The sequence below is a fragment of the Falco rusticolus genome, chromosome 13, assembly GCF_015220075.1.
Source record: "Falco rusticolus isolate bFalRus1 chromosome 13, bFalRus1.pri, whole genome shotgun sequence".
NCBI lineage: Eukaryota > Metazoa > Chordata > Aves > Falconiformes > Falconidae > Falco > Falco rusticolus.
In genome coordinates, this window is record NC_051199.1 from 12578074 (window position 1) to 12599071 (window position 20998).

Here is a 20998-nt window from a genome sequence, read left to right on the forward strand (position 1 = left end):
CCACTGCACGGCCGGCACCGGGACACGGCGGGGCGTCCCAAGCGGATCCCAAAGGGACGGGGCGGCTCGGCGCTCGGCAGCCCCCTCCGGCCGCGGAAAGGCCGCCCCCCCCCCCCCCCCCCGGCAAGGAGCAGCGCGGCGGGGACGCAGCCTGGCCCGCTGGGGGGGACGGCACCCCCTGCACACCCGCACCGCCCAGCAGCGCCCCTTTCCACCGTGCCTTCGCAAGATGAGGTGTGACAGCGTTAGGGAGGACCGAGGGGCGACATCTCCCCCGGGTACGAGGTTTGCCACCGTGGCTGCGAGTCCCCCGGCACCCCCGGAGACAGAGCACAGAGAGGCTGAAGCTGCGCACATCATCTCACTTTCCTCAGCTCAGGTTAGGGTTACGTCTGTAGGTTTTAACAGGGATAATCTGTACGGGTTTAGTCAACGTGTTTCCTGGCCGTGGTGCCCAGCTGCTCCCTTGGGCCCTGGCTTTGTGTCACACCGCAGCTAGCCCAGCCACACGGGCAGGGCACCTGCCACCCCACCCCACTGGGCGTGCAAGAACCGTGCTGCTGGGGGGAAAACACTGTGAGATGCTAGCCTGTCTCCAGGGGGAAGAGGAAGAGAAAAAAAGAGCCAAACTTGTGGACCGCACAAGTACTGGAGGTTGGTGACAAGCCCAAAGGCTCATCCCCATCTGCAGGCGGCCGTTAGCCCATTGCCGGGAAGCAAGCACGTGCAGTCACCCCCTTCTGCATCTGAATGATTTACAGGAAGAAAACCCCATCTATGATATACTAACAGCAGGTGGTATTTGCTATACATCTATATTTCCTCCTCACACAGAACAAACCTCCTCTGGTTGGGAAAAAGGATATGGAATAACCAGTGTCCTTTGCCCACATGCATGTATATCCTCAGAAAGACATCACCTGGCATATAAAGACAGTAATCAACCATTCTAGCAGCTTCAGAGCGGGGAGAAAATCTCAGGATGGGTTTGCTCCCTCCAGGTCTGAGGGCTGCTCCATCTGGCAGGCAGGGCAGCGCCTCACAGATAGCGCGGAAGTGCAGGGAGGGATTCAGGCATAGTGCATGCATAACATGCCATCAGAGTTCAATAAAATAAATTGGGAGAAGCAAAAGTAATTTTCAAAGCACAATTCACAGGAAGCACGGGATGATTTACTGAAGCTAGAGGCTGCAAGCTGACAGGAAAATAGCTCCTCACAAATTACTTATCTTTCAGGTCAGTCACTTGAGAGAAATATAGGATGGTCAAGAATCACCACTAAGGTGTGATTTGTATGCAGAAGGGCTGCAGCTCATTGCAATGTCTCTCTTGTAAAATATGGACTATGAATACATACGTTCCCTAGAACAACAGAGTTCCTTGTTTCCCTGCTTTGTATAGATTTGCAGTTCTTCAAAGACAAACCAATATTTTACATTTGAAAAGGCCAAAAACTCTGAAAAAAAGTAGTGTTTCCGTTCTATCTCATTAACAAATCAGTTATAACAACAATGTATTTGCCCCTGTTCCACAGAAGCTGCAAAAAATAGCATGGAGTATAACTTGTTCTTGACCCTTGTTTCTAAGGGATTCTTAAAACATTCCTAGAAGTCACCATAAACAAAAGTTTCTATACCTGCAATAAAACAGCAGCAGCAAACTGTACCAAGGCAAAAAGCGAGTCTGACAGCCACTGAGCACCAATGCACAACCTTCGTCATAGAAAACTCTGCCTGAAGAGGGAAAGGGAGGCTCAAATATAGTTTCTTTAGGTCTCTTACTTAATAGTACTTGTCATCTTGGACCAACATCACTGAAAGCCTGTGGCAGCAGATATGGGATGTCAGGAAAGATATTCTGGATTTCTAAGATGCATCTGGCATTTCCATAATTGAAATACAACATGGTGTTAACTAACCTGCATATTCACCATCCAGCCATTCCAAACAGTAACAGAATAATTTGAGCAGCGCTTCCCTTCAACAGATGACAGTTCTACTAAAATAGGTTCTCATTTGCTTTCCTTTACAACATGTCAAATTTGGCTCGTATCTGCTGCATTTACTCTCTTCTTTTTTTTTTTTTAATTATTTTTTGGTGTGCAAACTAGAATGTAACCCCACAATAAAAATTATATTTTACCAACTGTAACATTGATTTGCAATAATTTTTCTACCTCTTGTCAGCACTAATTATGGAAGACGTAGAAAATAATTCAATTGCAATAACTAACCAGAAGCCATAACAATAATAAAATTAAAAATTAGAAGTAAGATAGCACGCACTCTGTGCACCTAAACAAGACAGTAAAACCAGTAGCAGCTTTTTTATCTTTACAATTCTTAATTATGTTTGCCTTTAGTGACTGATCTGAGGTCTGGAGAGGTCAGCAGTTGCAATGAAAGGGAAGGACTGCCCCAGGCAACGGCTGTCCTCACAGAGAGATGATCAGAGTTCCTGGTGACATGTCCTTTTTGCTGTCTGGAAACATTTATGTGAAATATGAAGGGGTTTGATGCATTCCAAGATTTCCCAACATTAGGATGTCAACCGGAGCTTAGTCCTCCAGTGCTTATCAGCCCGTAATAGTACTGACTGAATGTAGCACAGCACCATCCAGCAGGTAGCTACAGCAATTTGCCTCTATACCATGGAGTCTTGGCTTCCCCACTAGCTGGCCTCTTTGAAACACAAAGTTAGGTCAAGCCTACTCACATGAACACGTTGTTCTGTGACAAACCCTTGCTCCTGTTGTAGCTTAGAGCCCAGATTTGCAGTCAGATCCACTCAGGAACAGGTTGCGGTACATGTGGCCTGGACTGCAGGACTGCATCTTTACTCTGGTGCTGTATTTGTCTCCCTTTTGAGAGATTACCTTGATAATAAAGCTCATTTTTTCCTTTTCAAATTAACAGCTGGGATATCTTCTTTCAGCATTATTTATAGCACATTATATGCTCACATCCTTTCAAATTTATAGAGAACATTGCACTTTCAAATGAAGAAAAACAAAGAAACAGCTGCATTCTTCACTTGATAACATTTATTCAATATTTTCTTAAATAAGCAAGAACTTTAAGAAGCCCATAAGCAATCAAATACAGCCACAAAAACCCCATACTGATCCTAAATAAGAAGCACTATGAGAGATACACAATATTTCATGAAACAATACTGTACATCAACAACCTTTAGGAAACGAACAACTCAAACCATATGCTTAGTTTACTCACAATATAAAAAACTTTAACCTTTAAAGAAAAATATAGATTCAGTCCAATTGTAGGATCCAATCCCATGCCCACTGAAGTCAATGGAAGTTCCCTCATTGATTTCAGTGTTTAAAGGATCATGCCCTTACTTTGCCTCAAGAGGCACTTTAATTATTATACAAGGCCTAGCCTGAATACTATTACAAAAATGTCAAACATCAACTCAAGAATATGTTTCAGCAACTTTCAGGAAATAATGGAGAAATAGGTTATCTATCCATGCATGGAATAAGGCAAAAGCTAATTCATTCAGGTTAGGAATAATAAATTTTACTAGTTTCTTTTTCACAACACAAACATTTTAGACTTTTTTAATTAATGGATATATTATATATCATATTATGCTTCACATTTTTCCTACCTCTACTGAGAAAGCTGGCACTGACATGTCATAAAGAACTCCTCATTGATTATTGTCTTCTGTTCTGTAACAACCACAAGAAACTCATCTGGGTTTAGTAATAGTGTCTACCAAGAGAAAAGCACACACTATCATAAGCTTATAGTTATAGAGCTCAAGGTACATTAAAATGTAATTCATGAAGTTCACAAATTCTGTTTTAAAATATTTTTCCAAACTAAAAGCTGCAGAAAATTGGTTCTTAAATATTCTACAGAAAATTCTGAAGCATCTAATGGTTTAAATTACTTATGCTTTCTTCTTAAAAATATTTAAATTAGGTTAGTAGCCCATCCTTTTGAAAAATAATCCAAAAAAGATACACTAGATTACAAATCTTTTGTCTTAATCAGTGTAACCAAAGGTTTGTCATCTGGGCTGTAATCTTCATAAGCAATGGGCGTTGCGTCGTACATTGCAGGTCGGGATTTCTTGCCAAACCTGGAAACAAAAGAAAGCTTTTGGTGACAAACAGAAGTACAAATGAGTTCATGGCAACAACCCATTGAGTTATGGTAAGCAGTCAGAAACAAACCCGGAGAGCCTAGAGAAATCCTGAATTGTATTGCAACATGCCAGAAATACAGAATTTTAAGTATCTGAACTGTGACTTTTGAAATACATGTATCAAATAAAAAAAACTTTAAAAAATCTTCTTGCAAACAAGAAACAGATTTCATATCAAAGGCTAAAGGAATCCTGCTGCACAATTCAGCAGTATCAGACTATGGGAAGACTGTGGAAGGTGAGAGTGAAACTGACACAGTTTTAGCAAGGCCAGAATTTTATTTTACAGTTTGCTCTAATAATCAGAATAAAGGCCAGGTCATATATATTTACAAAGAGTAAATAATAGACAACTATGTGACATTTGCATTTGGAAATGCAATAGTTGTGCACTGAATTGCCTTATAAGCTATAGACAAAGCATTTGAAAAATAAACTTGAAACTTTCCCTTGCCTAACATCCACTTGAGAAGCACATTTAAATTATCACCATGCTGCACGTTATTTGTAACACTGGCAAAATTAGTGGCAGTTAGGATATTGCAGTGCCACGTAAACATAATAACCAAGCAAAGGTTCAGAAGCACCAGAATCACATCAGCAGCGTGCTGCTCCTGGGCAGCCATCACTGCTAAGCACCAGCCACTGCGGCTGCAGCACGGCCCCATGGCTGGCATATCCAGCCCTCCTTAAGGTGCCTTTCCAGTGCACGTAGAGAGTCTATCACCCTTCTAATCACTTACTAAGGTTCACAAATAGAGCTACAAATGCAACTTGAAAATGGAAAAATCACTGAAGTGTTCTGACTGCAAAAAGGACCACAGGAAAATGAGGCAAAAAAAGGGTCAGTTCTGCTGTCGTTATGGACTTGATGCAGAGAAAATAGTAACACATAAACAGAAATATTGATATCTCCTTCTTATGTACCATATTAAGACTCTATTAATTTAAGTTGTGCACACTGGAATTCAAAAAAATCAGATTTTGAGTATATTATTTAGACCAAACCAAAATTAACCTGATTTTCTTCCAATATTTTTATGCAACTTCCCAACTGTTCCTATTTAATTCTTGGCTGTTTTCAGTGATCTAGAATTGTTGACAAAACTATAATGGGTGGAAGCATTTTGATCTATATGGTGGAAATTTCATTTTTCAAAGTACTTTAGCTTACTTAGTCAGTAAGGCCACACTGGATAAATTTCTATGCATGAATGTCTGTTTTCTTCTATAGTTTAATAAATACAGACAAGCCACATTCGCTCATCAGCATCATGACGGATAAACCTGATTTTCTGTAAATGGGATAAAATTCCAAGAATCAAATGAAGGAATCAAGTTATGGCATCTTACTAGATCAGAGGCAGCAATGAATCCTTAGTTACCCCTTTTCTTTAAACTCCCAAGGGTTTAAAGGAAATAGAGCTTTGCATAAATACAAATGATGATGAACATTCTCCAGTGATTTAAGTAAAATTTTGCCCTTTCTAATAGGTAGAAAACACATGGCTTGTTGCACACAGTGAAGCAGGAATCTGTTCTCTTGTGTAGGTCAGGGTTGACATGTGCCCCTAATGGGAAAACACTGAGAAAAGACCACAGCACATGTGTTAGCTGTTTGTGGCCCAGCTGAGCCATCTAGCTGGTAGACCACATTGCTTTCATCAGGCAGTTCAGAAGCCAGACCCTGCTCCTAACAGTGATCAGAGTTGACACAAACCTTGGAGGTCTCAAAACAGAATTACTAACTGGGAAGTCTTAGTTCAGTGGGCGTGTTGCTGGCAGGATTGCACAAGGATGCTATTTTATCATTTAATTGATGACACAAAAGAAAACAAAGCAATTACCAATACAATCTGCAAAAGACAACGATTCAAGGGGTAATAAATAGTGAAAAGAAGCAGGTCCCTGCTACAGAGTGCACTGGATCAATTAATAGGCAGCTTACAACGAAAGCGCATACAAACAAATGAATACAGATTTCTTCCAGTGCAGCCAAATACAAGATTATTCATCTAACAAAAGAGTATACACTGTGTGGGGAAATCCCAAGCCTGGAAGCACTGAGGCTGCAAAAAGACAGTTTAACATTAGCTTTAATGCCATACTGTGTCTGATGAACAATTACGTGCTTAGGTCAACAAACGGTGTACCAGTAGGGCTAGGAGAGTTCGGTGGCCTTTACTTTTAGCATTGATATGTCCGTTCATGAGTGGTGATACCGTTCCGATGTGTGTATCTGACATACTTACCAGTGACATAGGGATCATCACAAAGTTAAGCAAATGGCATGAGAATTAGAAAATATATTTTGCAGTGAAACATTGATTAAGAGTGACCTCTGTAACTTGACAAAGAGAGACCGAGGGTTCCATGACAGTTTTGGGGACAGTATCTATTCAATGTGGGAATTCATCTGGGCACAGGCAGCCCCATGCTTCCGTGTGTGTGTGTGTGTGTGTGACAGAGACTGCAAATTCTGCTTCACGTCTGGAAAGGGCTCACCCCCACACTTCCTTAGAAGGACATTTCAAAAGATGGCTAACCATAGAGAGTCATTAACCTCAACAATTCCATTGAAGTAGAAGACTTCTGAGAACACTGGACAGCTGAACCCTGAGGAAATGGAATCCTCCAGCTTCTGTGGAATAGGCTGGAGTTCAGAGTTCTCCCAGAGGCAGAAGAAACAAACCATGTGTAGCTACTTTGTTCAAAAACAACAACTGGTAAAAGGAGTCCACAAAAAAAGTTTAAACAAGAGAAGGAAAAGAGAGACCCCCAGAATCTTTTTGAAAAAAACAAAAACACCACCATAAAAACCACAAACGTGCCCACAGGAGGAAGGGATTATTTTTGCCTCCAAAGGAGGACAATGAGAAGATTAATTTCATCTGCATTATTCAGAGAAAAGGCCATGTGCACAAGTGGTGTTTTGTGTTAACTATAATCCTAGAGTCCCCCCCAAAGTTGAGACTCTGGCAGTGGATGTATATAGGCAATTGGCATGTGCTGTGGAGACCAGAATACTTGTGCACGTGCTCAGATAAGAGGTACCTGACAAGCTCATTACTGAAACTTATGTCAGGAAACAGCAAGAAACTAGCATGTGCTGAAGCTCATCAGGTTCAGGAAGCTTAGGGCACTGCAGCCACCTCAAACACAGGAAGATGGAGAATGTGCCGTGGAGAGAAAGAAGTGTACCCTGCTGTGACAGGATCATTTAATCAGTCTGGTGAGCCAGGCTCTTACATAGAGCCATACCCACACACAGACAGAACAAGGGGCAGCACGTGGAGGTAAAACTTAAGAAACTACCCTGTAAGCGCTGCATGAAGTCTGCTGTTAATGATATCTAGACACACAAGAAGTTTAGAGTCAGTCTCTGTAACCAGATACTCTGTGAACTCAATGCGGATGCTTTTCTAAAGTGAACAATCCAGTTTCAACAACAGATCCTGCTTCCAATTCCATGAAATCTTATGGCTGCAGTAGCCAGTGGTCAACTATTTCATTACAGTGTTCCCTTCTAGCTTTACAATGTATAAGCTTTAACATAAGAGGAGTATGTATTTACTGTCTGCATAATGAATATTGAAGAGAGCTATGCCTCACCTGGTTAGAAAACTATCTCGTTCTAATCTGCTAATCTTATGAACATTCACTAGAAGTAGACATTCATTAGTAATGATCCTTGAGAACATTCATTTTCTCTTACAGCAAGTACCTTGATTAGTAAAGATCAAATTATAAAAAATGACAAAGAAAAAGACCTGCTGAGAAACATTAACAAGTAATTTTAAAATAATTTACTGAATATGCAACAGGCATTCGCACTCCCTGGACACCTACCGACTTTAATAGAAACCTTACATTTAAAGAAAATAATCTACTCACTTTTGCTTAGGTCTCCATTTTCCAAAATTACTAATAAATTTGGGTATCTAACTGGGAAAGGGGATGATTTTCAGAAAAAGCTGAGACTCTGTTATTTGAAAGTAGATCACTTAGATAGATACAGCAATTCTGAAAACTCAGACCTTGGTATTTTTAATATGCAGATTTAAGATTTTATGCAAAGATGGCTATAAAAGTTGTGCTCCTTTTCCTGGATTGAGTGTTATATATCTTCCTGAAACCAAAATAAACACAATAATCTTCACACTAGACCTCTGTGAATTACCTGACTTGGCAGCTCTATCTTGGATTTTCATAAGGCATCCATTCTCTGAGAGGCACAGAGAATTATTTGGAATGAAAACATTTATTTTCGTTTGCATTAAGTAGAAACATCTTTCCCAAGATAGCAAAACCCTCTATTGACAGGTTCCAATAATGTGATTTAAGTGCATAATATGGATCTGAAAAATCATCATGAATATATCCCAGTCTAAGAACTTCTTCAGAGGTTATTTAACCCTGATGAAAAATTGTTTTCCTAAGCATCTGCCTTCACTAATAAACAGAGATTCATTCAGAGTAATCCAGACAGTAGTGATAAGTACCTGAACTAGCTCAGCTCAGCTTCCAAGATTTGAAAGGTTTCATACAAGAATTTTTTTTACTGTCTCCATTACCTGCCAGTGAAACTATGAAAGGCAGGGAAAATTCAGATTAAAAAGATCCTTCCTTGCTGGTACACTTTTCCTTGGTACCCTTAGATAGAAAGCTGCCAGATTTGTTTTAAGAAATAAGAAAGAAAACCCAAGTGTTTCACGCTGTACCTCGGGAGACTAATTGCTGTCCCTGGGGAAGTGCAAAGTACCACATTCATCACTGCTGTAGCAGTAGGAGGGAGCTGATTAATTTGAAAGATTAGCAGTATCATTTTGCACCTTGCTCTGCACCCTTGGAGATGTGTAGTACATAACAGTAGACATTCAGAAGGCCAAATAATAAAAAACTGTATGGCTTTTTATGGGCCATAAAGCAACTCCCTCCTCTCCCAATACACTACTAAAGGCAAAAGGAGTTCTTAGAGTGGGTACGGTGTGGAGATGCTGGGCTCCTACTGGAAGAGATGTAAGGCTAAGTAGCAAAGGAAACTTCAAGAGAAGTCTTAAAAGAACACTGATTATATTACTGTGTTAAATCAACTATACGCATCTTTCTTTTTAAAATATTTACTGAGTAACATATTTTGACAACGAACAAATGTTTTATTGTAAATCTAGTTGGAACAGTTTAAAGAGCTACTGCCCAGTGCTGCGATGTGATTAACTGAGTCTGTGGTAGCTCCTCATCCATTTCAGATAACTTTGAAGACTTCAGCAGTGGTACAAATTAACCTATTCCATTTGCACTGAAACAGAACTGGAGCATTTGGAAAATGAATTACCAGCAATCACCAACAATTACGCATTCATTTCTCCATGTCAGTGCACAGGAACGTGTCTTCCTCCATTCTTTTAAAAGCATTTTAAAGGTAACACACATGAACACTCTTGTTGGAATTTGAAGTGATCTTGACAAATCGAAGAAATGGGAAAAAGAAACTACAAAAATTAAAGTTCTACCCTATTAGGAGAAATGCCAAATATGAAAGAAAAAATACTGGCTAGGAAGCAAAACAGCACAGAAGATCTTGGGGTGACAAAAAGTTCTAACAGGTCACAAAATTAAACCATCAGTAGCTAGTGTAATGCAAATTAAAAGAAAAAAGCAAGCAGGTTTTGTTTTCACATATACAAACAGGGATGCCATAAATAAGATGCAGGAGATGATTACTTAGTTCATTTGGTACAGGTAAAGCTTCAGCTGACAAACTATTTCCAGCTTCAGGGACCACCCTCCAAAAAAAGAGAAAGACAATCTGGAGCGTGTCCCAGGGAGGCAATAAAGAAGCGAACATAATCCAGGAGGAGATACTGGAAGAACGGGTTAGTTTAGGAAGAAACTAACTTTGTCTGTTTTTATTATAAAAAAAGGGAGGGGGGACAACACCTGATGTACATGACAACCTGAAGAGCAGTAAGAAAGATGCAGTCTAATTCATAGCAAACAAAATCTAGGTTGGATTTTAGGAAAGTCCTTTCTAGCTCTTTTCAACTACTTTGGAGGTTTTTAAACACAATTGCTGGCAGGGAGCTAGGCATGATTAATGCTATATCAGTGCAATGGTTTACATTTGAGCTCTTGAATCCCTTCCAGCCCTACCTTTGTATTATTCTGACACCCAATGCCCTGGCTGCAAGTGCTCCATTAAAATTAAAAGTCAAAGAATTACTACCTCTAGGAAAGCAAGTAAGAAAGATCCCAGTTTTGAGGCAAACTGGAATACAAAAACTAGTTATATGAAGAGTCTCACTAAAAAAATCTGTTAAATTAGTCACAAAAATCACCATGCCTTTGCTATCTAATCAAATTACTTTTGTGTATCAGTTAAAGAGTATTTACATCCCAAACAGAAGACCATACAGGCTAAGAACTCTGCACATGTCCCTCTTCACCAGTTACACCAAATACATGCAGAATAACTCCCCTGTTTTCAAGGAGTTGTGCTGGATTATCGCACTTCACATGAGAACAGAATAGGGATCAAGAAAGAACAATGAGCAATGCCGGTGATCCTGTCTTTCCACAGCGAAGCAGCCCATTCTCCACCAACAGCAGTTAGATGCACTACAGATGGACTGAAATTACGTATCATAACAGATTTCTTTGAAATTACCATCCCAGAACAAACCTGGCATGTCGGATAGAAGCAATTGCACTGCTGAATTCACTGTCAATGCTTCTGCAGTTGTAAAATTCTTCATAGGCTGGCCTGGAAGAGCCTTGATATTCAATGCGGCTGATACGACATATCCCCACAATCAGAATGATCAACATCAGGACAAACGCCACGCAGAGAGCCCCGATTATGATGTAGAGGGAGTGACGAGGCATGTTCGTTAGACTCTCTGCCATATGCCCGGACTTCCACTGCAGATCTGCCAATAAGAAATAAAAGGCTATCATTAATCAGCGATCTATAGCCTTCCGGCTGAATAGGATTATTTTACGATATTAATTTTCAATATTTCTGTGGAGACTTTTGAAGCTAGGTGTATGTGTAATCTGAACCTTCCCAGGCTCTGTTACGGATATGTCACCATGCCTAACATGCAACGAATTTGAATAGCACTGTCTTGATCATTCACCCATCTTTTCTGTAGATTTTTAAGGTCATATAGGAACACCTGTCTACTTTGATCCCCTGTATAACCCAAGTCGTAGAAAGTCATCTAGTTACTCTTGCATTGTGTTATAATATACTGTAAGGTCTCTAAAGGCAGGCAGGTTTTTTTATGTAAAAGCTTCTAGTAATTCACCAGTGCTCTGTGCAGTTCATTTGAATAGAGAACCCTTCCACTAAAATGTGTGATTTAATATATATTAAACATGCTTGGGTTTGAATTTGGAATGCAGGCTTTTGTTATGCCTGTCTCCACCAGACTGCAGAGACTTCAAACCCAGCATTTCAAGGACAAAAAGGGCATCTTATAAGGTGCTACAGTACTGAGCCCACTAGAGTCTTCTCTCAAGTATAATTTCCCTGCAAGGTCTCAAAGCAGATCTTCAAGTAAAGCCAATCTGGAAGAGGCTTCTTGTATTTATGTATTCCAGACCATCTTTATAAATATTCTTGATGCCCAAACTATTGTCTATAAACGCCAACCAGATTGTCTATCAATTGCCTATGTCATCAGATCTGTTTTTCTGTAGCATGGGTCAGAGTATTTCCAATTAACCTGTACTTCCCTCTAGGAGTTCATTTTTTGGCAGTCTTTTAAAAGCCTATGGTCTCATAAATTATTTCAAACCAGAATCATTTCAAACTTGAATCATTCTGACTACAGAAGTCTGACACATTGCAAAATTTATTTCTAGCAGGCGACTGTTCCTTTTTCAAACGGATTTCTGCTTTGCACTGGTTTAGAAACTCTTTTAAACACAGTCTGGGGACAGGGCTATCGAGCATATGCTTTGGGAATGTTAAGATATTCTTAGAAGCGACCTCTTGAGGATGTGGATGATGGCCGATTACTGACTCGAGCGCCCTGAGCTGAAATCACAAGTTTAGTGGCATCTGTGGATATGATCTCCATCTATGCTAGAAATACAGGGGAATGTATAAGTAGAGAAAAACCAAAATCTGTTTTGCAGGAAGGTAGGGAGAATGCCTGAAGCTGTAACACGTGGGATGCGCATGGGCAGAAGTTGTTAGAAGAAGTGGTTGCTCTTTGTTCACAAGAGTAAAGGTTGTCCCAGAGCACCTCTGAACTTGGGCTTGCTTAGTCTTTTTCTTTACCAATGTGAGATGAGTTTACAGGGCTGGCTGCTTGTTTGTGTCACCCTCTTGAGATATCAGTAAAGTTTTGATCAGCCTGAACCATTCAGCCATTTAACATTTCTGAAATGCCATTTAGTGCAATTTGCCCAGTTGGGGTATGAGGCAGAGAATGCAGTGGTGCTCTGCGCACTTGGGGATGGCTTTCTATTTCTGTTCTGCAGCACATTCGTCACACATGGTGGTTTCTGTCAGGCTGTCAGACTAGGCCAGATTCAGATCCAGCATGTGCAGATATATGGCAAGGCAGTTCTGGTTTAGATTCCATCTGATTTAGTCTTCTATCTCTGGATGATAAGGATGAGAGAAATTTCTTCCTTTCTTCCTCACCAGATAAAAATATGAAGATTAACAGCTTATAAATCCAAAGATTAGAAGGAACATGTGACAGCTCAAAATCACAGTATTCTCAATCGTCATAGTAATGTTCATGAAATTAATTAAGAATTAGATTTCAATGCACAGCACACAGCTTGTACCATATATTCTTCATAATGTTAATTTTCAAGTAACCACATGATTTGGCTCACTTTGGCAACTACATTAATGATTGCAGAAGTGGCAAAGGTAATGATATTAACAAATAACCAGCAGGCATCAGAGAATTAATATGAGACATTTTGTAAGCATTTTTATAGCTCCATTAACTTTTTAGACAAATACATTTAATTTTGAAAGGAAAAATATCTTCTTTAATTAGAACAGATTTAATCCTATTTAAATGATATTGCTGACACTGGTAGGACCATAAGATGATATAATAAATATCACAGTTCATTCATGCAACAAGCATCTTGTCTAGTTTGTTGTGTACAGAGCACTTGAAAATTAAAGAGTACAGTTTGGCAAGAAGATAACCCTGAAATCCTGTTAGGGCAGTCACATCAGGCAGATAAAACAGCTGGTGACAAATGGGGAACTACTAATAGTAAACAGAAAGGAGTTCTAAAAAATAAATAAAAAAATAATAAAAAACCAGACTAAGTACCAACAGCCTCCATTATGGCTAGTTACAGAAAAATCACTAAAGGCAAAACGTGATCTATTTAGTCAAATGACTCCTGAACACCAGCGTGTCCCCCTCTTGAGAAGCCTGAACCTTGGCTTCATCATGTCTTTTTCTAGCATTCAGAGGGATGGTCTAATACAAAGGAAGCCAGTGTGCAGTGTTTTAATTTAATTTCCAATACATTATTAACCCTGATGTCATAACTGCTGAAACATGACAAGGAGAAATGGAAAGACAAACAGAAGCAGATTTACTATTAGATTCATTCTTTGGAGCTGAACAGAAATCCACTGCACCATTAACTCAACTCCAGTGAGATCAGAAGTTCTGCACCTTTTTATGAAAGAGTAGGATATGGTCTTTCCAGATATAATTAGAATTGGGTTCACACTAGCTGGTCAGATCAGCTCAGGGAAAGACAGTGAGGGCAAAGGCCTTCCAATGGATACGTAGCTCTGTAGAAAAAGTCTGCAGATCAAAATGCTTTTAAATCCTTTCTGTAAAGTGATTTCTTCAAAACTCAATCCCTCTCTATTTGCATAATCCTTTATATACCTGTTAAAATCCAAGTGTTTTATGAAAGCTTCCACAGCTTCGTGTATAAGCCACGGCATTGGTTAGAGAGGCTGCAGGTCCGTACTTCTATCCGACTACGGTGAAGTATCGTGGCACCCCATAACACCACATCATTTTGCTTTGATGCTGTGTCAAAGTGACTTTAATAGCAAAGGCACGTCAGACGTTTGCTGATGTTAAGCTTATTGAAGAAACTACTGGTAACCCTGAAATTTTAAACTTAATTGTTCTTCAAAGTTTACCTTTATGCAACTATACAGAGATATTTTTTTTCCTATTGTCATTCCTGTAAAACCAATCCAAACCAGATTTTTCTAGACTGCATTTTTTAATATCTCCTATGTTGTTATTACGTATGCACACTTAATTAGCTATCCTGATTTGCTGCATGACAAACACAGTAATTTCAACCTCTTCAATTGAGAAGAATTGCCATGAACAATAGTATGATTTATTCCCTAAATAATGAGATGGAAATAAAAAGTCTAATATTTCTGGTTGCATTATCAATGCCAGTTAACACTCAGATAATTCCCTGCCTCCTGTCATAGCAGTCACAAGAAAAAAGAATAAATCAGTCAGTAAAAGGCTTAAAACGGCAACAACAAAGTCTGTTGCTTCTTCTCGTCATTGTAATTTACACAGTTTGCAAATGTGTAATACAAGCAGAAAATCCAAGTTCTTGAGCAGCAGGCAAGGCCACTGCAGTTCAACTACAAGCAGATGCTGTGTGTAAAGAAATAAGCCATAAGCAGAGACAACCCCCTCCTCATGAGGACAAAGTTTAAGCAGAGTTTTATCCACTCTCTCATACACTTCGGAATGAGGTCAGAGAGTTAATATTGACCAACCGCAGATGTAAGCTTGAACCTACCTGTCATATATAGAGTATAGCGGATGCCTCCCTCACAGGGGGAAGCAGGAATAATTGAGTAGCTGAACAGTAAAAAAAGGTTCCTTCCACCTTCTGTTCTGCTTCTCTCCTTTTCCCATGTGTTTATATGCACCTCACTATGTATCTGTGTTGCAAACAGCCAAACTCTTAGTGACTGAAGCATGATGGCCAAAGGAGGACTCCAGAACAAGCATTGCTGATTTGATATAGCACATCTGCAGGGTTCAGAAAGCATGCAAGCCCGTCTGCCTCCCTTTGGCATCTATTCATTCCGTAACGGAACAGAAAAGTAATTGTTACTACGCTGAGGTACTCCAGTAAGTGTGTTTCCAGGATTGCTTTCCCCAAGAACTAACCTCATCTGTATGTCAGATTATTAGCTAAGGCAGGCAGAATTACACTGCCTTGCTGGTCAACTTGGACATGCATGTTTCAGGTATCATGAACAGCAGCCTCATCAGTAAAAGCTCATCTAAGCATCTTTTTTAGCATGAGCAATATGGCATACAGACAGCATGCAACATTGTGATCCAGCATCCTAGTGGTTCTGTAGCACACAGGGAAGCATGCGTGCCACTCACAGAGGCAACAAAAAGGCAGTGCTGTCATCATCTGTGGACTAGCTAGCCATGTGCTTCTGAAGTCTTTGCTTCAACAGAAAGCACTGAAACTGAATTCACAGACAACAATTACAGGGAGAGGAGGTCATAATCCTGTGAAGATAAAACTTTTGTTTCAGTCCAGATGTGAGCAGAGCTGTCTTCTGAGTTAAAGGACTAATGTCAAGAATGGAAATTAACTTAAAAAGCAATCAATATGTTTAAGTAAAGTTTAAGTAAAAGAGAGTAAAAAAGAGAAGCTTCATATGCTCATTGTGTAAATGAGATGCAGAAAACCTTTTTTAGTCCAGTCTTTATGTAGGTATTTTCTGGTGAATGTACAATAGCAGCTTTCTGGGTCTCTTCTGTTTATTTTTTAATGTCACCTATGCCTGCAACATTAGCTGTGCTAAAGCGGTGTAAATCCCCTCACACAAACTTGCGTATCTGTTTAACGACTTGAAGGGATCTGTGACAACACTACCTGAGCATTCAAGCAGTTTAATACAGAACTAGACTCTAGTAAAGACAACATTTGTAGCCCAAGAACAAGACACCAGGGAAATGCTAAGCAGCTCTGTGAGCAGCAGAACTAATGAAGCCTAATTTCCGTTTTAACTCTTCCACTGTTGGGCTTCATACTTTCTTCCTCTCAAGGACTCCCTCCTGCTCCATAAGGGTGCACTTACATTGAAGCTTTTTTCTATGCTAAGAAGCGAGATCGCACTGAAATTGTTCCTTCACTAGAACCACCAATGGAACCTCTCTAAATCTTACCAAATGCCTAGGAAGTATTTTGGTTTGGAGATCTTTACCTTTCTAAGAAATTTGGTGGAATTTGTCCTATGGCTGGAAAAGCCATTCCTGAAGAAGTTGATAAATACATGCACACACAAGTCACAGCATAACTACACAGGACTTGATTCCGTAGGTGAGCAAGTTCAAAATTGTCTTGCTGAAACATCACTAGAACTGCAGGTGCTCAGAAGTCAATGCAAGCCTGTTAGGGCCATGCTTATAGTGCCATGGAAGTACAACCTTACCCAAGGGAAGTATGAAAGTAAGCTCAAAGCGTTAAGTGCAATTAAAAGGCAAACTGCTTAGTGCCCAGCTGCGGGACAGCATCTGTGACAATCTAGTCCAACACATCTCAAAGTAGTATGCCCAGAAACAGAATTTTCTAACTTTCATAGACACTTCTGAAATGTTATGGCCTAAAAAAAAACGCATTTAACATAAATTTGATAATGTAGAAATAATTCAGCGCATTTTTGCAGTTAGGTACAGACAAATAGAAGTTTTTATATTATAATATATGATTCTTAGAAAGTTTTAGAAAACTACAAAACTTACGTATTTCGCAGTTTGCACCGACCCATCCATGTGGACAATGGCAGATGTAACCACCAGGCTGATCTATGCACGTTCCAGCGTGGTGACATGGGTTGCTGTCACAGTCATTTACATCAATTTCACATTCTTCACCTTATAACAGAAGAAAAACCAACAAACCCCAGACTTCTATGTAGTTGGGTGCCTTCTGTAGCAGGTACATCACCAATCATTTAGTTTTTCTTTAGCTGCAAAATATCTTATAGCTCAATAGCATGCATCTTTATTCTCAGAACACCAGAAGTATTCACTAACTGTTTCAAGAAAGAAGTCTCACATAGCCTCCAAGCAAATAGTATACTCATTCAAGCAGGTGAAAACAATGAAAACTAAGTCTGAGGGCTGTGACCTGACTAACCTCACCCAGGTGATGTATATCTCATTTCTTTAAATACAAGTTCCGTCCCAAGAAAATGTGGTATAACAATTTATCATGTATATTCTGAAGTGCTATACCAAAGGTGCTCAAACTGTTTAACCAGGGGGCCGGCGCGCGGATGCAGTGGCAGGCAGTCATCTGCGGCTGCTTGGTTTCCCCCCCCAAACCCCAGCAGGGGGTGTCTGTAAATACCGGGGGCTGGATTGAGGACCCTGGGGGGCCGTATCCAGCCCGCGGGCTGTAGTTTGAGGACCTCTGTGCTATACAATAATGTAGATGATCAGTTCCTCTAAGAAACAGCCACTGTACAACGGAAAGCTAATTCTTTTGAAAAAAATGCCCTTTAACTGGCACAGATCAAAAAGCACAATTTGATCTACAAAACAGCTATGAATGGGTTTATCTACTACTATCGCATTGGGTATTACCTTACATGACTAACAAAGCATCAGGCTGTAAATTATCTTGACAGCAGATAGTTGGATTACACCACTCATGCCAGTTTAAATACAAGGCCACAGGATTAAATGGGCTGCTTACCATTACCCTGAAAGTGTAAATCAATTCATAACAAGCACTTCAGAGTTTTTAGCAATTGCATGTTAAGGTAATGGAGTGATTTGTTTCTTCAGCTCACAGTAACTAAGGTCAATGTTAAAACATTTTCCAGTTTCAACAGTGTCCAATTAGTATATTGGCTTACCTGGAAGTCTTCAAAACATTACTTTTAAAATGCAATCTAGACTGAAGCAGTAAGGTCATAAAGAGCGTTCAATAGCTGTTATCTTAGTGAATTCTCTTTAGTAACGGGATTTTTTGCTGCAAAATTTTCTTTTCATTCTTACTAGACTGAATACAATTCAGCAAAGTCCAAATTAATTTATTTCCTTAAGAGGCACAGTCTTACCTGGTATTTGTCTTCTTTTGGACACAGTGAACACTGGCAACTAGACATTCTGTGTAATGTACAAATTACTTGCCTGTATATCCAGGTGCACAGATACATGTAGCATTTAGACCTTCACTGTCACAAGTGCCGCCGTTCTGACAGTTGATGTTAACACAAGGATCTTTGTATAATTCACAGTGCCTTCCTGAAAAGGCAAAATTAGTAATTGCCATTAACATGACCTATAGTGACAGCATGAAATCAGTACATGGTGATAACTTAACGCCTGGATGAGCACAATGACGTGCAGCCTCCAAACCCGTCCTATTAGGCTAATGTCATAAGATTAAAGCCATATATTTTATGGTGGCTAAACCTTTTACACACATGCCTTCCCTCTGCTCCTCCCTCCCACTGAGGCTTTGGGATGAGCGAGGCAGGGCAATTTCTGCTAACAAGAACTGCTGGGGTGTCTAGGAGAACCCAATGGTACAATAACACATAATCTGATCAGCTATCCAATATTCTTCAATAAAATGTAAACAATAAATGTCTTCAGTAAGAATTTTATGTAATAACTTATTTAATATACAAAAGCATTCTGATGCCTGTCATCGACTTTTGCAGGAAACTGAGGAGTATAAAACTAAGGCAATTAAAAGAGATTAATTAATTCAAATGTATAGCTAAAAGTAAATAATTCGGTTGCTCAGCTTCGTGACACTACCTTTGCTCTTCTGTTCTTAGGTGTAGGCTGTGTGAATTCAGTAGCTTTGCCTAGCAGAAGACAGTGCAAGCCATGTCTGGCATACAGAACATAAAGCACAGCAGATTCCCACCCAGGGATGGGGAGAGAGGCTCTACTGCCACTGCTACATGCATCACTTTCCCTGGGTCTACTTTTCAGATAAAACTAGAAAAATCAATACGTGAATGATCTAATCAGTGCATGGATGACACTGAAACACACACAATAAATATATAAATAAATAAAGTACATATGTGAATAATGAATGATTGGCGGGACTTCCTTTATAATGTATCTATAAAAGTGAATTTAGCTTGCGTTTAAAATGCCTGCTTATATTTATCCAATAATATGTTTTAAGTCTAAATCTAAGTCTTGTTACCATTTTTTACTGGGGTATGAATCCAAAGTAACCACTTAGCTAAAATTCTATCTTCAAGTTTTCCATTCTTATACTTTTTACAGAAATTTCAACACACTGAAGAGCAGTAGAAGATTTTGAATGCTTCCATGTGATAACAGTTACAAACACATTTTTCACTTTGTAAGGTGGTTCATGTTTCTAAATCCTTACTGTCCTGCAAACTGTAAAGATGCATAGTCAACAGAAGCATAAACTCATATTGTTTATTATGTATAAAAACTGCAATAAAGTAAGATAGCATCAGGAAAATGTTTCTAATCATGAGGTAGTGAGTGAACAACAGTGAAGGAATTATGTTGCTTGCAGAGATTACAGAACCTATAATGATGGAAGACTAGAAGAGGTTAGACAAACACATGTGAAAAGTGGACATGAAGCTGATCCTGCTCTACTCCTTCACAGATCCCTTCATGAATACCAGTTGTCTTGCACAGAAATTGGGCAGATTGTGAATTTGAATTTGGAGAGTTTGAGATGTAGAACTATATGGACATAAAATTAGTGAGAAAATAGTCTTAAGAGAAAAGAATATAAGAAAGAAAAATCAATTCAAAAAAGGAAGAAATTGAATGTGTAACATCAGATGTATGTAAACAAGCAAATTTATATAATGAGTGATCGAATACAAGGAATGAACTTGGTTCTCTAGTGTTCAACGCTGCAGTTACGGACAGCAATGCAAGCTTACATGAATTACACAAAAACAATCATCTCAAGTTAATAGTGATAACTCAAACATATATAAAACCTACTTATTTGAAATATACATACACACACACACACACACGTACTCACTCGCCACAGACCTGCTGAAATCATTTGATTAGTCTGTCAGCAGCAGAAGGGCAGAGCACTGGCCTGAGCACCCTGCAGCTCAGCAGCAGAAGCCCACAGGGAGGTGCTGGCACATACTGCAGTCCAGGCCAGGGTAACAGCTCCTGCCTGTTTGCCAGCCAGGGGGGTACGGAGGCAGGAGGCACTGCAGACAAGGGGGGTACGGAGGCAGGAGACACTGCAGACAAGGAGGTCTGGGCTGGTGGTGGCAAAACTGAGGCCTCTAATGGCCCACATAGCATCCTGAGCTGGTACCTCAGCTGCATTCATTAGTGCCACTGAATACCTTAAGTACTGGAATGAAGAAAGCTCAGCAGTCAGCAACAACTGCTTACAGGACCAGGTTCCCTGTTTTCCTTTAAAACAAAATGTGCTTTCAGCTGCATTTACAGGTTGGATGAGAACAAAACGTAAAGTCATAACATGGTAGTTAAGTGTTCTTTATATTGTCATGAAAACCTGAGGGTCATTTCCTCACTAAGCCTCTAAAATGATGAATTCTGTGTCTATTGTCAAAAAGCAGTGCCATCACCAGCATGAAATACATGTTTAGCCTCAAGCAGCTGTTAAGTAAGCATTACTTATCAACACAGATAAGGATTGATATGCTTAATGAGAAAATGCAAGGGTAATGTTCCTTAAAACATAGTCATTCTATGAGAATATCTATATATCTATCTTAATACTAATAACATACACAATTACATTCAAAATGTTCTCCCAGCATGATTCAAAACAGAATAC

At 39.7% G+C, this 20998-nt stretch overlaps 1 protein-coding gene across 1 annotated transcript in view; it reads right to left on the reverse strand.

The window, feature by feature from the left end:
* Positions 1-3022: 3022 nt before the first annotated feature.
* DNER (delta/notch like EGF repeat containing) overlaps positions 3023-20998 on the reverse strand; it is a 139459-nt gene continuing 121483 nt past the window's right edge. The window contains exons 10-13 of the mRNA XM_037407081.1: positions 18340-18453; positions 16942-17073; positions 10863-11109; positions 3023-4114 (exon numbers count right to left, since the gene is read on the reverse strand). Of these exons, the coding sequence (XP_037262978.1) occupies positions 4003-4114; positions 10863-11109; positions 16942-17073; positions 18340-18453 (605 nt within the window). The 3' untranslated portion in view covers positions 3023-4002. The remainder of the gene's footprint in view (positions 4115-10862; positions 11110-16941; positions 17074-18339; positions 18454-20998) is intronic.